At 46.2% G+C, this 18,036-nt stretch overlaps 1 protein-coding gene across 6 annotated transcripts in view; it reads right to left on the reverse strand.

Annotated features, from left to right (window-relative positions):
- The window catches only part of RAPGEF2 (Rap guanine nucleotide exchange factor 2), a 294,507-nt gene extending 279,059 nt beyond the window's left edge, over window positions 1-15,448 (reverse strand). For 2 of the 6 annotated variants that reach the window (XM_056561557.1, XM_056561543.1), the window contains exon 1: window positions 15,016-15,445. In XM_056561557.1, coding sequence (XP_056417532.1) covers window positions 15,016-15,084 — 69 coding nt within the window. In that variant the 5' untranslated portion in view covers window positions 15,085-15,445. Of the gene's footprint in view, window positions 1-15,015 lie in introns of all 6 variants that reach the window. The other 4 variants (XM_056561576.1, XM_056561551.1, XM_056561584.1 and 1 more) reach the window with 3 other exon arrangements.
- Window positions 15,449-18,036: the final 2,588 nt, after the last annotated feature.

Here is an 18,036-nt window from a genome sequence, read left to right on the forward strand (position 1 = left end):
GTTTGTGACGAATCAAATTTACTGTAAGTTCGCTCATCTCTATACAAAATCAGCAATCTAAAATCGCCCTATTTTGAGCACCTATAACTTTTTTCATTTTTTCGTATATATAGAGCGGTATGAGGGCTCATTTTTTGCACCATCTGTACGTTTTATCGATACCACATTTGCATATATAAAACTTTTATATAATTTTTTTTTTTAATTGGGAATAAAATGTGACAAAAAAAAAAAAAAAGCAGCATTTTTGGACTTTTTTTTATTTTTTACGTTTCATTCACCGTACAGGATTATTAACATTATATTTTGATAGTTCGAACATTTACGCACGTGGCGATACCAAATATGTTTATTTTAAAAAAATTACGCTTTTTGGGGGTAAAATGGGAAAACGGACAATTTTCATTTTTATTGGAGGGGATCTTTTTTTTTTACATTTTTTATGTCCCCATAGGGGACTATCTATAGCAGTCATTTGATTGCTAATATTGTTCAGTGCTATGCATTGGACATAGCATTGATAAGTATTATCGGCTATCTCCTGCTCTGGTCTGCTCGATCTCAGACCAGAGCAGGAGACGCCGGGAGACGGATGGAGGCAGGCAAGGGGACCTCCGTCCGCCATTACAGATGATCGGATCGCCGCAGCAGTGCTGCGGGCGATCAGATCATCTATTTTAACTCGCGCATTGCTGCAGATGCCATGATCTGTACTGATCACAGCATTTGAGGGGTTAATGGCAGACATCCGCACGATGGCGGATGTCGGCCATTACCAGCGGGTCCCCAGCCGGAATCTGCCGTGTATGACGCGAGCACCGCTCCGACTCTCGCAGTCAAACACAGGACGTAAATGTCCTGGTGCACGAAGTACCGCCAAACCAGGACGTACATTTAATAACTGTTATGACAGCTCATATGATGACAGTGATCTGCTGGCCTGTTGTCCCTTTGAAAGGCTCATCATGGCATTGTCTTAATGCAATGCATTGAAAGGATGAATAAGGCTCTCTATGTCATAGAAATATAGAATTTGTCGGCAGATAAGAACCATATGGCCCATCTAGTCTGCCCAATTTTTTTTAATACTATGAAAAGTCCTTGTCCCCATCTTATATGAAGGATAGCCTTATGCTTATCCCATGCATGCTTAAACTCCTTCACTGTATTTGAAGCTACCACTTCTATGGGAAGGCTATTCCATGCATCCACTACTCTCAGTAAAATAATACTTCCTGATACAGTGGTCCCTCAAGTTACAATATTAATTGGTTCCAGGACGACCATTGTATGCTGAAGCCATTGTATGTTGAGACCAGAACTCTATGGAAACCTGGTAATTGGTTCTGAAGCTCCAAAATGTCATCCAAAAATAGGAAAAAGTGAGGATTAAAGAAAAATAAGTCGATAACTAATATAGATAAAGCAAATCCTTACATATAAAAGTAAGAAAGACCTGCTGGGAGCTGTAAATCACTGTCTATGTCAGTGTTTCCCAAGCAGGGAGCCTCCAGCTGTTGCAAAACTACAACTCCCAGCATGCCCGGACAGCCAAAGGCTGTCCGGGCATGATGGGAGTTGTAGTTTTGCAACAGCTGGGGGGACCCTGCTTGGGAAACGCTGGTCTATGTAGAGGACAGGAGCTTCTTTGGGGTCCTGTACAGTACAGGCAATGTCCTAAAAAAGTAACATGGAGTCGCCCTCACCTGGTGTCCAAAGGAGCAGCTAACTGTGACACAGGTAAAGATTAGTACAGAACATGTAATACCTCCCTGTACTGCAGGGGGCGCTTCCAGACAGGAATTCAGTGCATACACTTCAGTAATACAGGTGTTTTACTAGTGAATGCCCATTCCGATTGGTCAGTTCTTCCAGCCAGTGACATGTTTTGCAGATCTGGACTAGCATTGTATGTTGAGTCTGGTTTCAAGTTACAATGGTCCATTGTATGTTGGAACGATTGTATGTTGAGGCCATTGTAAGTTGAGGGACCCCTGTATTACTTTTAAACATTTGCCCCTCTAATTTAAAACTATGTCCTCTTGTGATAGTTTTTCTTCTTTTAAATATACTCTCTTCCTTTACTGTGTTAATTTCTTTTATGTACCTCCAATGACTGGTGCAACAAAGTAAGGCTGGGTTCACATATCTCCGGCATCCAACATAGGCGAACTCAGCCTAGATCTCGACGCAACTGATGCCATAACTGATGACAACGTGCATCAAATGTCATCAGTTGTCATCAGTTATGAGGCATACAGCTGTGTTCCCCTGTCCGATGCCATCTGGCATGTCCAACCATCCAGCATCAAAATTGAGACACTGGATGATTGTGAACTGTCCCATTCAAATGAATGGGATCAGTTTTAGCATCAGTTTTCCTTCGGTGCACGCCGGCGGGGAACTATGCCGGACGGCAGACATATGAGAACCCAGCCTTATAGAACTTCTCATAAACCTGACAGCCTTTATACTCTTACAAAAAAAGCAAACCTATCCTCTTTACACAGTTCAATAAAAAGGTCCCATCCTAAAAGGGTGTCCAAGCTCCAGCTACACTGGGCACTAAGAGGTTTACATGTGAAGATTAACAGGATTACAGTCACGTGCAATACATCTTCTGTGTGAATGGAGGATTGTGGGCAATGCAGCTTCAATGCTTGTAAGGCATAGCACTAAAGAGGTTATCTGAACCGTGCACGTCTCGCTTATACAGGGTCCTCAATGGTAGATGTACAGGGTAGGAATACATGGACAGTGCTGCTTCTATACTGTACCAATTCTGGACAATTATTACAACATTCCTAGTATCATAGGAACTCTATGTATTATAGCAGAAGTCCATCCTCTCGGTGGGAAAACAGAGCATTCTACCAGGAATTTATCTTCCCTGAACACAAAGAATAAAGGTAGCTTTGTCCTTTCTTCAGCTCTGTATCCAAGCAGTACTTTTCCTACAAGTGAACTCCAGCGAGAACACCATTGCTGAAAGAATTACTGGCAAGTAAGAGTTTCCCTTCCCAAGAGAATAACAGCTACCAGCTACAGGCCACGCTTAACTAAACAAAGAAACAGGAACATTGACTCTTTAGAAGACTCAGGCAAATAATCTACAGTCTATAGGAGAAAGTAAGCTGCCGACTATAGCATGCCACATATGCCTGAACTATCCTGCACCCAGAATGTGCTTATATTGGGGAACAAATGCATTATCTTTCTCAGCTCATAAAAAGCATCCTGCTGGCTACTGGATTCCACACTATGGTATACTTGCCAAGTGGCTCAATGTTGTGCACTACAGAGGACCATACAAAGCATGGAAAATTGCCCAACATTTTGGGATTGATCCCATCCTAACTTTTGTGCGGGTGAAGGTAATATGCACAAGTGGAGGTCCAATTTCTGAAAAAGGAGTACTGATTTAAAGGGGTACTCCGCCCCTAGACATCTTATCCCCTATCGAAAGGATTGGGGATAAGATGTCAGATCACGGGGGTCCCGCCACTGGGGACCCCCGGGATCTCAGCTGCAGCATCCACCTCTGGCATATTGCTAGGATATGTCACCTCTAGGATAGGTATGTGGTCAGACTACTGGGACCCCACCAATAGTGAAAATTAGGAGGATGCAGCGTTGGTGGAGCGCTGAATCCCCTATCGAGATTTTCCTTACACAGCGGTCCTCTCACCCCCATTGTCCACCCCACTCTCTTAAATAAAGGTGTACGCTGCAGTTCTCTTCCACCAGTTGGGACACTATAGGTTGGACGGCCAATGATCATAAACTGATCCCATACCCTAGTGATATGCCATCACTTCATGAGATGAGAATTTCAGAGATAACATCTAGAGCCAGAAGCTTGATGCCATGCTAATCCCTTAGAAGGGTACCACACAGAAGAAGCGCTTTGGCAGAGGTTTAGAATATGAATCTGTGTTATGCAGGTGCTGTCTGCAAACCTAGCGAGGAAATGGTGAGGAAATTTCCCCCATTTGTTATTGTAAGGCAAGTGAATCATTTCCTGCATAAGTCTAGGAACCAAATGCTTCTTTGTATTTAGCAGTGACATAATTCCTGCACGTCAGATGCAGAAACTTCAGAATTCTATACTATTATTTCTTGTATACGGGGATGCATGAGGGCCTATTTTTTGGGCCGTGATCTGTCGTTTTTATTGGTACCATTCTAGTTCTGATTTTTTTTTTTTTATCTACTTTTAATAATGTTTTTCTGAAAAAAAATTAGGAATCTTTGGATTTTTTTTTATGTTTACACCATTCACCGTAGGGGGATCATTAACAATGTTTTTATGAACCAGACATTTACGCTCCCTGTGATACCAAATAGGTTTTATTTACATTTTTCATTTTATATATTTTTTTCAACAGGAAAAGAGGGGAATTAAATTTTTTTTATTGGGGGGGGGGGGGCAGGCTTATTCACTTTAATTAAAACTTTTTAAAATAAGTTATTCACTACTTTTTACTACAACCTCCACTATGCAGTGCAACAATACACTTTCGGAGGGGGGGCGGTGTTGCACTGCTGCTACTTGGGGGGGAATGTTTGGGTAGATATATGATGCACTGTAAGGACTAAGAATGGGCTGAAACTTCATAGAGGGAAGGGAAGAAGTGGGCCAAGACTCAGGGCGTACAGGCGCATTCTGGTGCGCTAAATCCCCTGTGTGTCATTTAGGCCACGCCCCTCAAAATTTTCAGCACGAAAATGCAGCAGCCAAAAATGCAGAAAGGGGCATTTTCGGCCAATAATTTTTGGCAGCTGAAATTTCGGTGCATCCCTAATTTTCAAACAAATTATTAAGATGGTGCACGTTCTTCGATATATTTCTCTCATTGATACCTGCACCATAATGTGCCCTGTTGTGCTCCAAACTTTGTCCACAACTCATTTTTACACCAATTCTATTGTAGCGAATTGCCAACCATAAAACACTTTACAATTTTTTGTCCACACCCTTAATATATGTGTCCGAAACTAGAACTCAGGTGCGAGCACCCACTTTAAACAACTAAAAATATGTATCAGATGGCAGCAGTAGGATTTGTTGGCGCACAACAATGATAAATGTGTTAGTTGTATAAATGATGAGCGGTTACAACCAAATATTTCACAGGTGACCAGTGGTAAATCCCCCCTAGTATTTTTGGGTTGTTTGGTTAAACAAGTTAGTAGAGATTATATATATACACACACACACACACACACACATATACATACACACACTTCCAGATAACTTTATCACTTCTGTGTCATTTGGAGAGAACTCCATTCCCTTCACCATGTCTATAACACAGCTTACACATTGTTTCTAATGGTTAGACCAGTCCATGTTTCTTCATATGGGCAGATGCTAAGGAAAGTGCATTGCTAGAAGAGGCACGATAGGACCCTGTCCAGCCACGTGTGACCTGCTTAAGCGTCCAAGCAGCCAACCTGTACTGATATCTACAAAAGATCTTATCACTAAGCCACAAACAAGGGAAATTGTCCCCAGGATCACTATGTATTGTGCAGAAAAAATGTTCAGGATCCAGCAATTCCATAAAACCTCACTTTTATTTGTAATCCACAGCGATAAAAATCTTGAAGATAGCACTCACGACACACCACCTAGCCAGTGATACACTGCAATGTGGACGCGTTTCGAGCGCATGCGCGCTCTTGAGCACCAAATTGTCCCCAGGATTACTATGGACATGAAAAAAGTCGTTGGAGATCTATGTACATGACCCTTCCACCCTAATGGATGAGAGAGAGTATAACCAGACACACTGCCCCTTGTTCCTCCAGCTGGGGTCCCATCTTGTATGGTATACCATACAAGAAACCCCTGCTAAATATTTGCCATACTGAGGACCTTTAGGAACAGGAAAAAGCCAATTCTATCTCTCAGAGCCCTAATACATTGAAACGACACACCACTCAGCCCTCCTATACTGTATATTCTGTATAACATAACACTGGGAGCAGGCATGCTCAGTTATGCAGCTCCCATAAAGGTGAATGGAGATAGCCCCCTCATCAGTCAGGACGCGGGTGTGACCCCCATTTTACACACAGGTGAGGGTACTGTATTAAACATATATGACTGTTTCTATGCCATAGGATGGAAATCTCTCTTTATTTGCATGTGACAGTCCCACCAAACTCCTATACACAGTTTCTCCACTTTGAGTTTATTCAGTAAACCAATCTCATCCAAGTGGCTGGAACAGGCTTTGATCACACTGGAGGAGGTTTTCTCAAGGTTTTGCAGGGTTCTTTTTTTTCACAATAAGCATAACACAGTCTGTAGCACTATTGCTGACGCCAAAAATACTGGACCTGGCAGAATACCGATGGACCCAATTGTAAGTCTATGGAACTGGTCAGAATTTGTTGGGATTGTCTGAAATAAATTCATTATAGGCTCCATGATAATTAAATCCCCTACAGTTGTGTCCAGACCAGAAAAAAACTAAGCAGAACACACATACAGCACATCTGGCACATCCTATGTGGAGATAGGCACACGGCAGGGGCTATACAGCAATGCATTGAGGTGGTACGGTGCCCTAGCACAGAACTCCTTATGTGGCCAGACTGTCAGGTGTCTTATACACAAAACTATTTTCCTGAAGAAATATTTTATTCAGACAAAACCTGCAACCTTTCATGGTGTTAGTAGCCTACATTTGTGGTATACAGGTATTCTGACATCTCTTCTACTGGTATGAACATCTAAACCTCAATCGTAACCCAAACTGGCACATAAGGCCACATGCCCTCAGCCACATTATCAATTCGTGTTCTATGGATTTGTAACAAGGCACCAGTACACTACATCAGGTTTATACTGTGGCATACAGAAGATACTATGGCAATGCACCAGACAAGAGCTATGGCATTCCCCATCACATGCCATATTATGATAAAGGCCTCTAAAATGCCACATAAGGTCACCCTCTGGTAATACGAGGGCTGTGGTCTGTTTAACCCTTAGAGACTCAGGGTACCGCAGAGAAGAGATGACGCACTTGTCAATGCATTGTGCATGAAACTAAAGGTTTTTCAACCTCAAGTGCAGCCAACTTGTCTGCAGGTGGAACCTCCTTGTGCCTTTGTTTCAGACTCATCTCTATAGCACAATAAGAGCTTCCTAAAAATAGAGGCTCCTCAATACATGAAAGCACGAAGAACAAGATCTTTTATTCTCTGCATAAGGAAGCACATGCTTTAGATGGCAGCAGACAGAAGTAGTACATGCCTCAGTATTATACGCCTGATCTACAATAGATAAGCAGTGTGCCATGAGGTTTCTGTGCTATGTAGTGATGGCATCCGGTGGCAGTGTACATCAGTATCATACGCCTGATCTACAATAGAGAAGCAGTGTGCCATGAGGTTTCTGCACTATGTAGTGATGGCATCAGGTGGCAGTGTACATCAGCATCATGCCCCTGGTCTACAATAGAGAAGCAGTGTGCCATGAGGTTTCTGCGCTATGTGGTGATGGCATCAGGTGGCAGTGTACATCAGCATCATGCCCCTGGTCTACAATAGAGAAGCAGTGTGCCATGGGGTTTCTACGCTGTGTGGTGATGGCATCAGATGGCAGTGTACATCAGCATCATGCCTCTGGTCTACAATAGAGAAGCAGTGTGCCATGAGGTTTCTGCGCTATGTAGTGATGCCATCATGCCCCTGGTCTACAATAGAGAAGCAGTGTGCCATGAGGTTTCTGCGCTATGTGGTGATGGCATCAAGTGGCAGTGTACAGCAGCATCATGCCCCTGGTCTACAATAGATAAGCAGTGTGCCATGAGGTTTCTACGCTATTTAGTGATGGCATCCGGTGGCAGTGTACATCAGTATCATATGCCTGATCTACAATAGAGAAGCAGTGTGCCATGAGGTTTCTGCGCTATGTGGTGATGGCATCAAATGGCAGTGTACATCAGCATCATGCCCCTGGTCTACAATGAAGAAGCATTGTGCCATGAGGTTTCTGCGCTATGTGGTGATGGCATCAGGTAGCAGTGTACTTCAGCATCATGCCCCTGGTCTACAATAGAGAAGCAGTGTGCCATGAGGTTTCTGCGCTATGTGGTGATGGCATCAGGTGGCAGTGTACATCAGCATCATGCCCCTGGTCTACAATAGAGAAGCAGTGTGCCATGAGGTTTCTGCGCTATGTAGTGATGGCATCAGATGGCAGTGTACATCAGCATCATCATGCCCCTGGTCTACAATAGATAAGCAGTGTGCCATGAGGTTTCTGCACTATGTGGTGATGGCATCAGGTGGCAGTGTACATCAGCATCATACCTCTGGTCTACAATAGAGAAGCAGTGTGCCATGAGGTTTCTGCACTATGTGGTGATGGCATCAGGTGGCAGTGTACATCAGCATCATACCTCTGGTCTACAATAGAGAAGCAGTGTGCCATGAGGTTTCTGCGCTATGTGGTGATGGCATCAGGTGGCAGTGTACATCAGCATCATGCCCCTGGTCTACAATAGAGAAGCAGTGTGCCATGAGGTTTCTGCGCTATGTAGTGATGCCATCATGCCCCTGGTCTACAATAGAGAAGCAGTGTGCCATGAGGTTTCTGCGCTATGTGGTGATGGCATCAAGTGGCAGTGTACAGCAGCATCATGCCCCTGGTCTACAATAGATAAGCAGTGTGCCATGAGGTTTCTACGCTATTTAGTGATGGCATCCGGTGGCAGTGTACATCAGTATCATATGCCTGATCTACAATAGAGAAGCAGTGTGCCATGAGGTTTCTGCGCTATGTGGTGATGGCATCAAATGGCAGTGTACATCAGCATCATGCCCCTGGTCTACAATGAAGAAGCATTGTGCCATGAGGTTTCTGCGCTATGTGGTGATGGCATCAGGTAGCAGTGTACTTCAGCATCATGCCCCTGGTCTACAATAGAGAAGCAGTGTGCCATGAGGTTTCTGCGCTATGTGGTGATGGCATCAGGTGGCAGTGTACATCAGCATCATGCCCCTGGTCTACAATAGAGAAGCAGTGTGCCATGAGGTTTCTGCGCTATGTAGTGATGGCATCAGATGGCAGTGTACATCAGCATCATCATGCCCCTGGTCTACAATAGATAAGCAGTGTGCCATGAGGTTTCTGCACTATGTGGTGATGGCATCAGGTGGCAGTGTACATCAGCATCATACCTCTGGTCTACAATAGAGAAGCAGTGTGCCATGAGGTTTCTGCACTATGTAGTGATGGCATCAGGTGGCAGTGTACATCAGCATCATGCCTCTGTCTACAATAGAGAAGCAGTGTGCCATGAGGTTTCTACGCTATGTAGTGATGGCATCAGATGGCAGTGTACATAAGCATCATGCCCCTGGTCTACAATAGAGAAGCAGTGTGCCATGAGGTTTCTGCGCTATGTGGTGATGGCATCAAGTGGCAGTGTACAGCAGCATCATGCCCCTGGTCTACAATAGATAAGCAGTGTGCCATGAGGTTTCTACGCTATTTAGTGATGGCATCCGGTGGCAGTGTACATCAGTATCATACGCCTGATCTACAATAGAGAAGGAAGCAGTGTGCCATGAGGTTTCTGCGCTATGTGGTGATGGCATGAAATGGCAGTGTACATCAGCATCATGCCCCTGGTCTACAATAAAGAAGCATTGTGCCATGAGGTTTCTGCGCTATGTGGTGATGGCATCAGGTAGCAGTGTACTTCAGCATCATGCCCCTGGTCTACAATAGAGAAGCAGTGTGCCATGAGGTTTCTGCGCTATGTGGTGATGGCATCAGGTGGCAGTGTACATCAGCATCATGCCCCTGGTCTACAATAGAGAAGCAGTGTGCCATGAGGTTTCTGCGCTATGTAGTGATGGCATCAGATGGCAGTGTACATCAGCATCATGCCCCTGGTCTACAATAGATAAGCAGTGTGCCATGAGGTTTCTGCGCTATGTAGTGATGGCATCAGATGGCAGTGTACATCAGCATCATGCCCCTGGTCTACAATAGATAAGCAGTGTGCCATGAGGTTTCTGCACTATGTGGTGATGGCATCAGGTGGCAGTGTACATCAGCATCATGCCCCTGGTCTACAATAGATAAGCAGTGTGCCATGAGGTTTCTGCGCTATGTAGTGATGGCATCAGATGGCAGTGTACATCAGCATCATGCCCCTGGTCTACAATAGATAAGCAGTGTGCCATGAGGTTTCTGCGCTATGTAGTGATGGCATCAGATGGCAGTGTACATCAGCATCATGCCCCTGGTCTACAATAGATAAGCAGTGTGCCATGAGGTTTCTGCACTATGTGGTGATGGCATCAGGTGGCAGTGTACATCAGCATCATGCCCCTGGTCTACAATAGATAAGCAGTGTGCCATGAGGTTTCTGCGCTATGTGGTGATGGCATCAGGTGGCAGTGTACATCAGCATCATACCTCTGATCTACAATAGATAAGCAGTGTGCCATGAGGTTTCTGTGCTATGTAGTGATGGCATCCGGTGGCAGTGTACATCAGTATCATACGCCTGATCTACAATAGAGAAGCAGTGTGCCATGAGGTTTCTGTGCTATGTAGTGATGGCATCAGGTGGCAGTGTACATCAGCATCATGCCTCTGTCTACAATAGAGAAGCAGTGTGCCATGAGGTTTCTACGCTATGTAGTGATGGCATCAGATGGCAGTGTACATAAGCATCATGCCCCTGGTCTACAATAGAGAAGCAGTGTGCCATGAGGTTTCTGCGCTATGTGGTGATGGCATCAAGTGGCAGTGTACAGCAGCATCATGCCCCTGGTCTACAATAGATAAGCAGTGTGCCATGAGGTTTCTACGCTATTTAGTGATGGCATCCGGTGGCAGTGTACATCAGTATCATACGCCTGATCTACAATAGAGAAGGAAGCAGTGTGCCATGAGGTTTCTGCGCTATGTGGTGATGGCATGAAATGGCAGTGTACATCAGCATCATGCCCCTGGTCTACAATAAAGAAGCATTGTGCCATGAGGTTTCTGCGCTATGTGGTGATGGCATCAGGTAGCAGTGTACTTCAGCATCATGCCCCTGGTCTACAATAGAGAAGCAGTGTGCCATGAGGTTTCTGCGCTATGTGGTGATGGCATCAGGTGGCAGTGTACATCAGCATCATGCCCCTGGTCTACAATAGAGAAGCAGTGTGCCATGAGGTTTCTGCGCTATGTAGTGATGGCATCAGGTGGCAGTGTACATCAGCATCATCATGCCCCTGGTCTACAATAGATAAGCAGTGTGCCATGAGGTTTCTGCACTATGTGGTGATGGCATCAGGTGGCAGTGTACATCAGCATCATGCCCCTGGTCTACAATAGATAAGCAGTGTGCCATGAGGTTTCTGCGCTATGTGGTGATGGCATCAGGTGGCAGTGTACATCAGCATCATGCCCCTGGTCTACAATAGAGAAGCAGTGTGCCATGAGGTTTCTGCGCTATGTAGTGATGGCATCAGATGGCAGTGTACATCAGCATCATGCCTCTGGTCTACAATAGAAAAGCAGTGTGCCATGAGGTTTCTGCGCTATGTAGTGATGGCATCAGATGGCAGTGTACATCAGCATCATGCCTCTGGTCTACAATAGAAAAGCAGTGTGCCATGAGGTTTCTGCACTATGTGGTGATGGCATCAGGTGGCAGTGTACATCAGCATCATACCTCTGGTCTACAATAGAGAAGCAGTGTGCCATGAGGTTTCTGCACTATGTAGTGATGGCATCAGGTGGCAGTGTACATCAGCATCATACCTCTGGTCTACAATAGAGAAGCAGTGTGCCATGAGGTTTCTGCACTATGTAGTGATGGCATCAGGTGGCAGTGTACATCAGCATCATGCCTCTGTCTACAATAGAGAAGCAGTGTGCCATGAGGTTTCTGCGCTATGTGGTGATGGCATCAGGTGGCAGTGTACATCAGCATCATGCCCCCGGTCTACAATAGAGAAGCAGTGTGCCATGAGGTTTCTGCGCTATGTAGTGATGGCATCAGATGGCAGTGTACATAAGCAGTACCTGCCCTAGTTTCTCAGCATCATGCCTCTGTGTACAATAGAGAAGCAGTGTGCCATGAGGTTTCTACGCTATGAGGTGATGACATCAGGTGGCAGTATACATCAGCATCATCATGCCCCTGGTCTACAATAGAGAAGCAGTGTGCCATGAGGTTTCTACGCTATGAGGTGATGACATCAGGTGGCAGTATACATCAGCATCATGCCTCTGGTCTACAATAGATAAGCAGTGTGCCATGAGGTTTCTACGCTATTTAGTGATGGCATCCGGTGGCAGTGTACATCAGTATCATACGCCTGATCTACAATAGAGAAGCAGTGTGCCATGAGGTTTCTGCGCTATGTGGTGATGGCATCAGATGGCAGTGTACATCAGTATCATATGCCTGATCTACAACAGAGAAGCAGTGTGCCATGAGGTTTCTGCGCTATGTGGTGATGGCATCAGATGGCAGTGTACATTAGCATCATGCCCCTGGTCTACAATAGAGAAGCAGTGTGCCATGAGGTTTCTACGCTGTGTAGTGATGGCATCAGATGGCAGTGTACATCAGCATCATGCCCCTGTCTACAATAGAGAAGCAGTGTGCCATGAGGTTTCTGCGCTATGTGGTGATGGCATCAGGTGGCAGTATACATCAGCATCATGCCTCTGGTCTACAATAGATAAGCAGTGTGCCATGAGGTTTCTACGCTATTTAGTGATGGCATCCGGTGGCAGTGTACATCAGTATCATACGCCTGATCTACAATAGAGAAGCAGTGTGCCATGAGGTTTCTGCGCTATGTGGTGATGGCATCAGATGGCAGTGTACATCAGCATCATGCCCCTGGTCTACAATAGAGAAGCAGTGTGCCATGAGGTTTCTACGCTGTGTAGTGATGGCATCAGATGGCAGTGTACATCAGCATCATGCCCCTGTCTACAATAGAGAAGCAGTGTGCCATGAGGTTTCTGCGCTATGTGGTGATGGCATCAGGTGGCAGTGTACATCAGCATCATGCCCCTGGTCTACAATAGATAAGCAGTGTGCCATGAGGTTTCTACGCTGTGTAGTGATGGCATCAGATGGCAGTGTACATCAGCATCATGCCCCTGTCTACAATAGAGAAGCAGTGTGCCATGAGGTTTCTGCGCTATGTGGTGATGGCATCAGGTGGCAGTATACATCAGCATCATGCCTCTGGTCTACAAAAGATAAGCAGTGTGCCATGAGGTTTCTACGCTATTTAGTGATGGCATCCGGTGGCAGTGTACATCAGTATCATACGCCTGATCTACAATAGAGAAGCAGTGTGCCATGAGGTTTCTGCGCTATGTGGTGATGGCATCAGATGGCAGTGTACATCAGTATCATACGCCTGATCTACAACAGAGAAGCAGTGTGCCATGAGGTTTCTGCGCTATGTGGTGATGGCATCAGATGGCAGTGTACATTAGCATCATGCCCCTGGTCTACAATAGAGAAGCAGTGTGCCATGAGGTTTCTACGCTGTGTAGTGATGGCATCAGATGGCAGTGTACATCAGCATCATGCCCCTGTCTACAATAGAGAAGCAGTGTGCCATGAGGTTTCTGCGCTATGTGGTGATGGCATCAGGTGGCAGTGTACATCAGCATCATGCCCCTGGTCTACAATAGAGAAGCAGTGTGCCATGAGGTTTCTGCACTATGTAGTGATGGCATCAGATGGCAGTGTCCATAAGCATCACGCCCCTGGTCTACAATAGAGAAGCAGTGTGCCATGAGGTTTCTGCGCTATGTAGTGATGGCATCAGATGGCAGTGTCCATAAGCAGTACCTGCCCTAGTTTCTCAGCATCATGCCCCTGGTCTACAATAGAGAAGCAGTTTACAGTCAGGTTTCTGCACTCTGAAGTGATGGGTAGTTGGCAGACAGGCCCTTAGGTGAAGAATTACAGATCTAATTGTATCCAGAAATGGGTGTGACAAATTGCACATCAATGAAAAGTCAGGGCAGGAAACACAGAAAGCCCAGGGACAATGGCGTTCACATAAAGTTCAATTGTCACAGAGCGGCATGGCACTGCGAGATCCAGCGACATCTTATGCCTTTACAATACATCACCTGCAAGGACCCAGCCCAGCAATACAGGAGGGAAAATAAACAATCCCACCCAGAGTCTCTGTTATGCTTCTTACCCAGACATAGAATGGGCACATTGTGCCAAAGCCCACACTTCTGCTCTATGACATCACACGCTCCTAACCTGTCTATCAGGAATGGGCTTCATCTTGTTACAAAGGAAACAATTGACAATGACTTGTTGGGAAACTGGCGACGGTTCCTTACAAGTCTGTGGCATTCACAGCATTGCTGGTGCCCATCACCTTGGGCACATTCATCAGGAATCATGTGGGCAGATATCTGAACACAAAGCGGTTGGGTTTTCCTCTATCAATCACCGATGTGCCAGTGACAGACGGGCTGGGGTGGTCACTAGGAGACCTGCGATGGCACCTCAGCTGTCACATGTGCCCATGCCAATAGTTCTTACAGTAGAGTCTACCCAGACTAATGATCATTCTTTTATGGTAGCAGAGGTCTTGTAGGGTGGATAGTGACTGACAGTCGCCCCTCTATTTGGTGGTGACATCTGGTACAACTCTGTAGTGAACTTCTAAGGTTCTTGTGACAAGATATAGCTTAGCATGGCAACTTTGAAGTGATACATTTACCTAAACACAACACTTGTGCCCACATATCAATGGGTCACATTCTATCGCACATACCATGATTTGTATGCCAGGATAGATGTGCCTGAGGTGGCATCACACACAATGGCAGTGTTCACATTAGGGTATATTGCCCCAGACCAGTGACAGAATACCCCAGGACCAACCCCCACACCCCCTTACTATTAACTTTAAAGTGGTGTTAAAGTTGTCAGTGAGTCAGGAATGTGCCCTCCCCCGCCCCCAGGTGGCGCCCCCTCATACCTGAGCGCTCCTGTCAGCCGGGGGCTTCATCACCGCTTGTCTGAAACTATTATCCACATAGGACGCCATGTTTTTCCGTCCCGGTCCCGGACTGCCCGCACCCTGGCACCGGGAGGGGGTCAGCGGGTGTCTGTCAGGAGTTCGGGTCCCGGGCGGGCTGCTCCGTCCTCTCTTCTGAGGAGCACAGGGGGGAAATCCAGCAGAGAAGCCGCCACAAAGAGCACTGAACTAATCCGAGAGTTGTGTCAAGGAGCGGCGGGAAGTGTCAGCTCATACACAGCAAGGCCGACACATGCCCCCCACAGGCACACACAGGGGGCTCAGCACTGCAGCCATGGTGAGAGGGGCACACAGGAGCATCACACAGGGCAGGAAGAGGGTGTGGAAGTATGATGGGAAGCCCTCCTCTTCTTCCTTCCCCTTCCTGTCCTCCTTACACCGCTCCTTACGGCTCTCTACTGACACCTAGCGCGTCTCCTCTGTGGCACAGACCGCGGCACCAGACGGGCGGGGCACTGTCCGGGCACAGCTTCCTCCCCTATGGATGTGCCAGCTGTACTAACACCTGGACCACTGTGCCTAGGAATTATCCATTGGTGGCATGGGTACACCCTCTGGTCTGTATGTTACTATATGCCATGGCAGCAGCTCACAGAGGATTGTCTAAACTGGATGCAATTATAAGGAACCCTCAGCTGTACGAAGTGCATTTCGAGTAGATACCCTCCTAAAAAGAAAGGCAGGGTGTGAGCAGGTTTTCATCTTTTAAAGAGTACCTGTCACCAAATAATACTTTTAATCTAGTGTTCCTTATGTAATTAGCAGACACTTTCCCATTCACTTGCTTTTAAAATTATCAACATAAATAAGTTTAAAATGTAATAGAAAAAGCGGCCACTAGGAGGCTCTGTTCAGGTCCCTGCTGCAATTAATACAGTGACCCTGGCAGGAGACCAAACTCAGGAAGTGTTGCTGTGCACTGAGCTTGATTGACAGCTGCACAGACTGAAAGCTATACAGAGCCTCACTAAAAGCAACACAGAGCCGAGCATGCTGGGAGTTGTAGTTTTGCAACATCTAGAGGTCCATAGTTTGGAGATCACTGTTTGAAACTCCAGCTAAGTTATGTCCCCAAAATCCATCAGAAAAAGTCACAAATACACCCCAAAATGGTGCAGATTAAAAATGATGCAAAGTGAGGGTCCCAGCCCCCTGTGACATCAGACACTTGTCCTCTATCCTGTCAGACTAAATCTGATCAGCTTCTATGAGGAGGTCCATTATAGATTAAATGGCATTTCATATTGTGCCACACGAAAGGTTAGTACATAAAATGAGGATGTTGAGACAAGGGGAGGATATATGTAAATAGTTAGCAACTGGCTTAATGACAGGAAGAAGAGGGTGGGGATCAATGGAACTTACTCTGGTTGGGTGACAGTTACTAGTGGGGACCACAGGGGTCAGTACTGGGTCCACTTCTTTTCAATATGTTTATTAATGACCTTGTAGAGGGATTACAGAGTAGAATTTCAATATTTGCTAATGACACTAAATTGGGTAAGGTGATCACTACAGAAGAGGATAACATAATATTACAGAGGGATCTGGGGAAGCTGGAGACTTGGGCACAGACATGTCAAATGAAGTTTAATATGGATAAATGTAAGGTTATTTACTTGGGCTATAAAAACAAAATGTACAATTATGTGCTAAATAATAGGACATTAGGTAAAACTACAACCGAAATGGACTTGGGGGATCTGGTGGACAGTAAACTGCACTTTAGGGATCAGTGCCAGACAGCTGCGGCCAAGGCTAACAAAGTCATGGGATGTATCAAGAGAGGCATAGAGGCTCGTGACAAGGATATAGTTTTGCCTCTGTATAAATCATTAGTCAGACCACATATGCATTTTGGGCACCTGTATATTAGAAGGACATGGCAGAACTGGAGAGGGTGCAGCGGAAGGCGACAAAGATAATTATTGATATGGGAGGATTACAGGACCAGGACAGGTTATCAAGCTTGGGGTTATTTAGTTCACAGAAAAGAAGACTTTGGTGCGATTTGATCACAATGTATAAATATATGAATGGACTGTACAGAGATATTTCTAGTGATCTTTTTATACCTAGGCCAATAACCATGACAAGGGGGCATCCTCTACGTCTAGAGGAAAGAAGGTGCGACATTACGTACAGTGCGGGGCGCCAGCAGAATCTGCCGGCTCTAGGACCTCACGGAATGTGCCGTCTCATAGAGGGTATGCATTCCATGCAGGATCTGCACATAGAAGGTATTTCCGGGGTGTTAATGCGGCCTATCTGTAAATCTAGACTAATATATACAGTGAACCTCCGACCTATGATGGCCCCGACATACAATCATTTCAACATACGATGGCCTCTGAGAGGCCATCGCATGTTGAAGGCAGCATCAACATACGATGCTTTTTTATGTCTTGGTCATCGCATAAACGGCTATCTGGCAGCGCAGACTACTTCAGCTGCCACGGATAGCCGTTTACGGTGCCCCGTGTGGTCCGCTGACGATCACTTACCTGTCCTCGGGGCTCTGGCGCGTCCTCTTCGGGATCCCCTGCATCGTCGGCGCTCTCCATCGTCATCATCACGTCGCTGCGCACGCCGTCCCGTCATCCAATAGGAGCGGCGTGTGTAGCGACGTGATGGCGGCGACGGAGAGCGAGGATACCAGGGAAGCAGAGGCCTTGCCGGAGCATCGGGGACACCCCGGGGTCGCGGCAACAGCGATGGAAGGCGACATCCAGGGCAGCGGTGACGAGCGGTGACGGTCCGGAGTGGCAGGGACACGTGAGTATAACCTCCAATACCAGTGGTCTTCAACCTGCGGACCTCCAGATGTTGCAAAACTACAACTCCCAGCATGCCCTGACAGCCGTTTGCTGTCCGGGCATGCTGGGTGTTGTAGTTTTGCAACATCTGGAGGTCCGCGGGTTGTAGACCACTGTCCTATACTTAACATTGCACGGATCCCTC

Source organism: Hyla sarda, chromosome 1 (assembly GCF_029499605.1).
Source record: "Hyla sarda isolate aHylSar1 chromosome 1, aHylSar1.hap1, whole genome shotgun sequence".
Lineage (NCBI taxonomy): Eukaryota > Metazoa > Chordata > Amphibia > Anura > Hylidae > Hyla > Hyla sarda.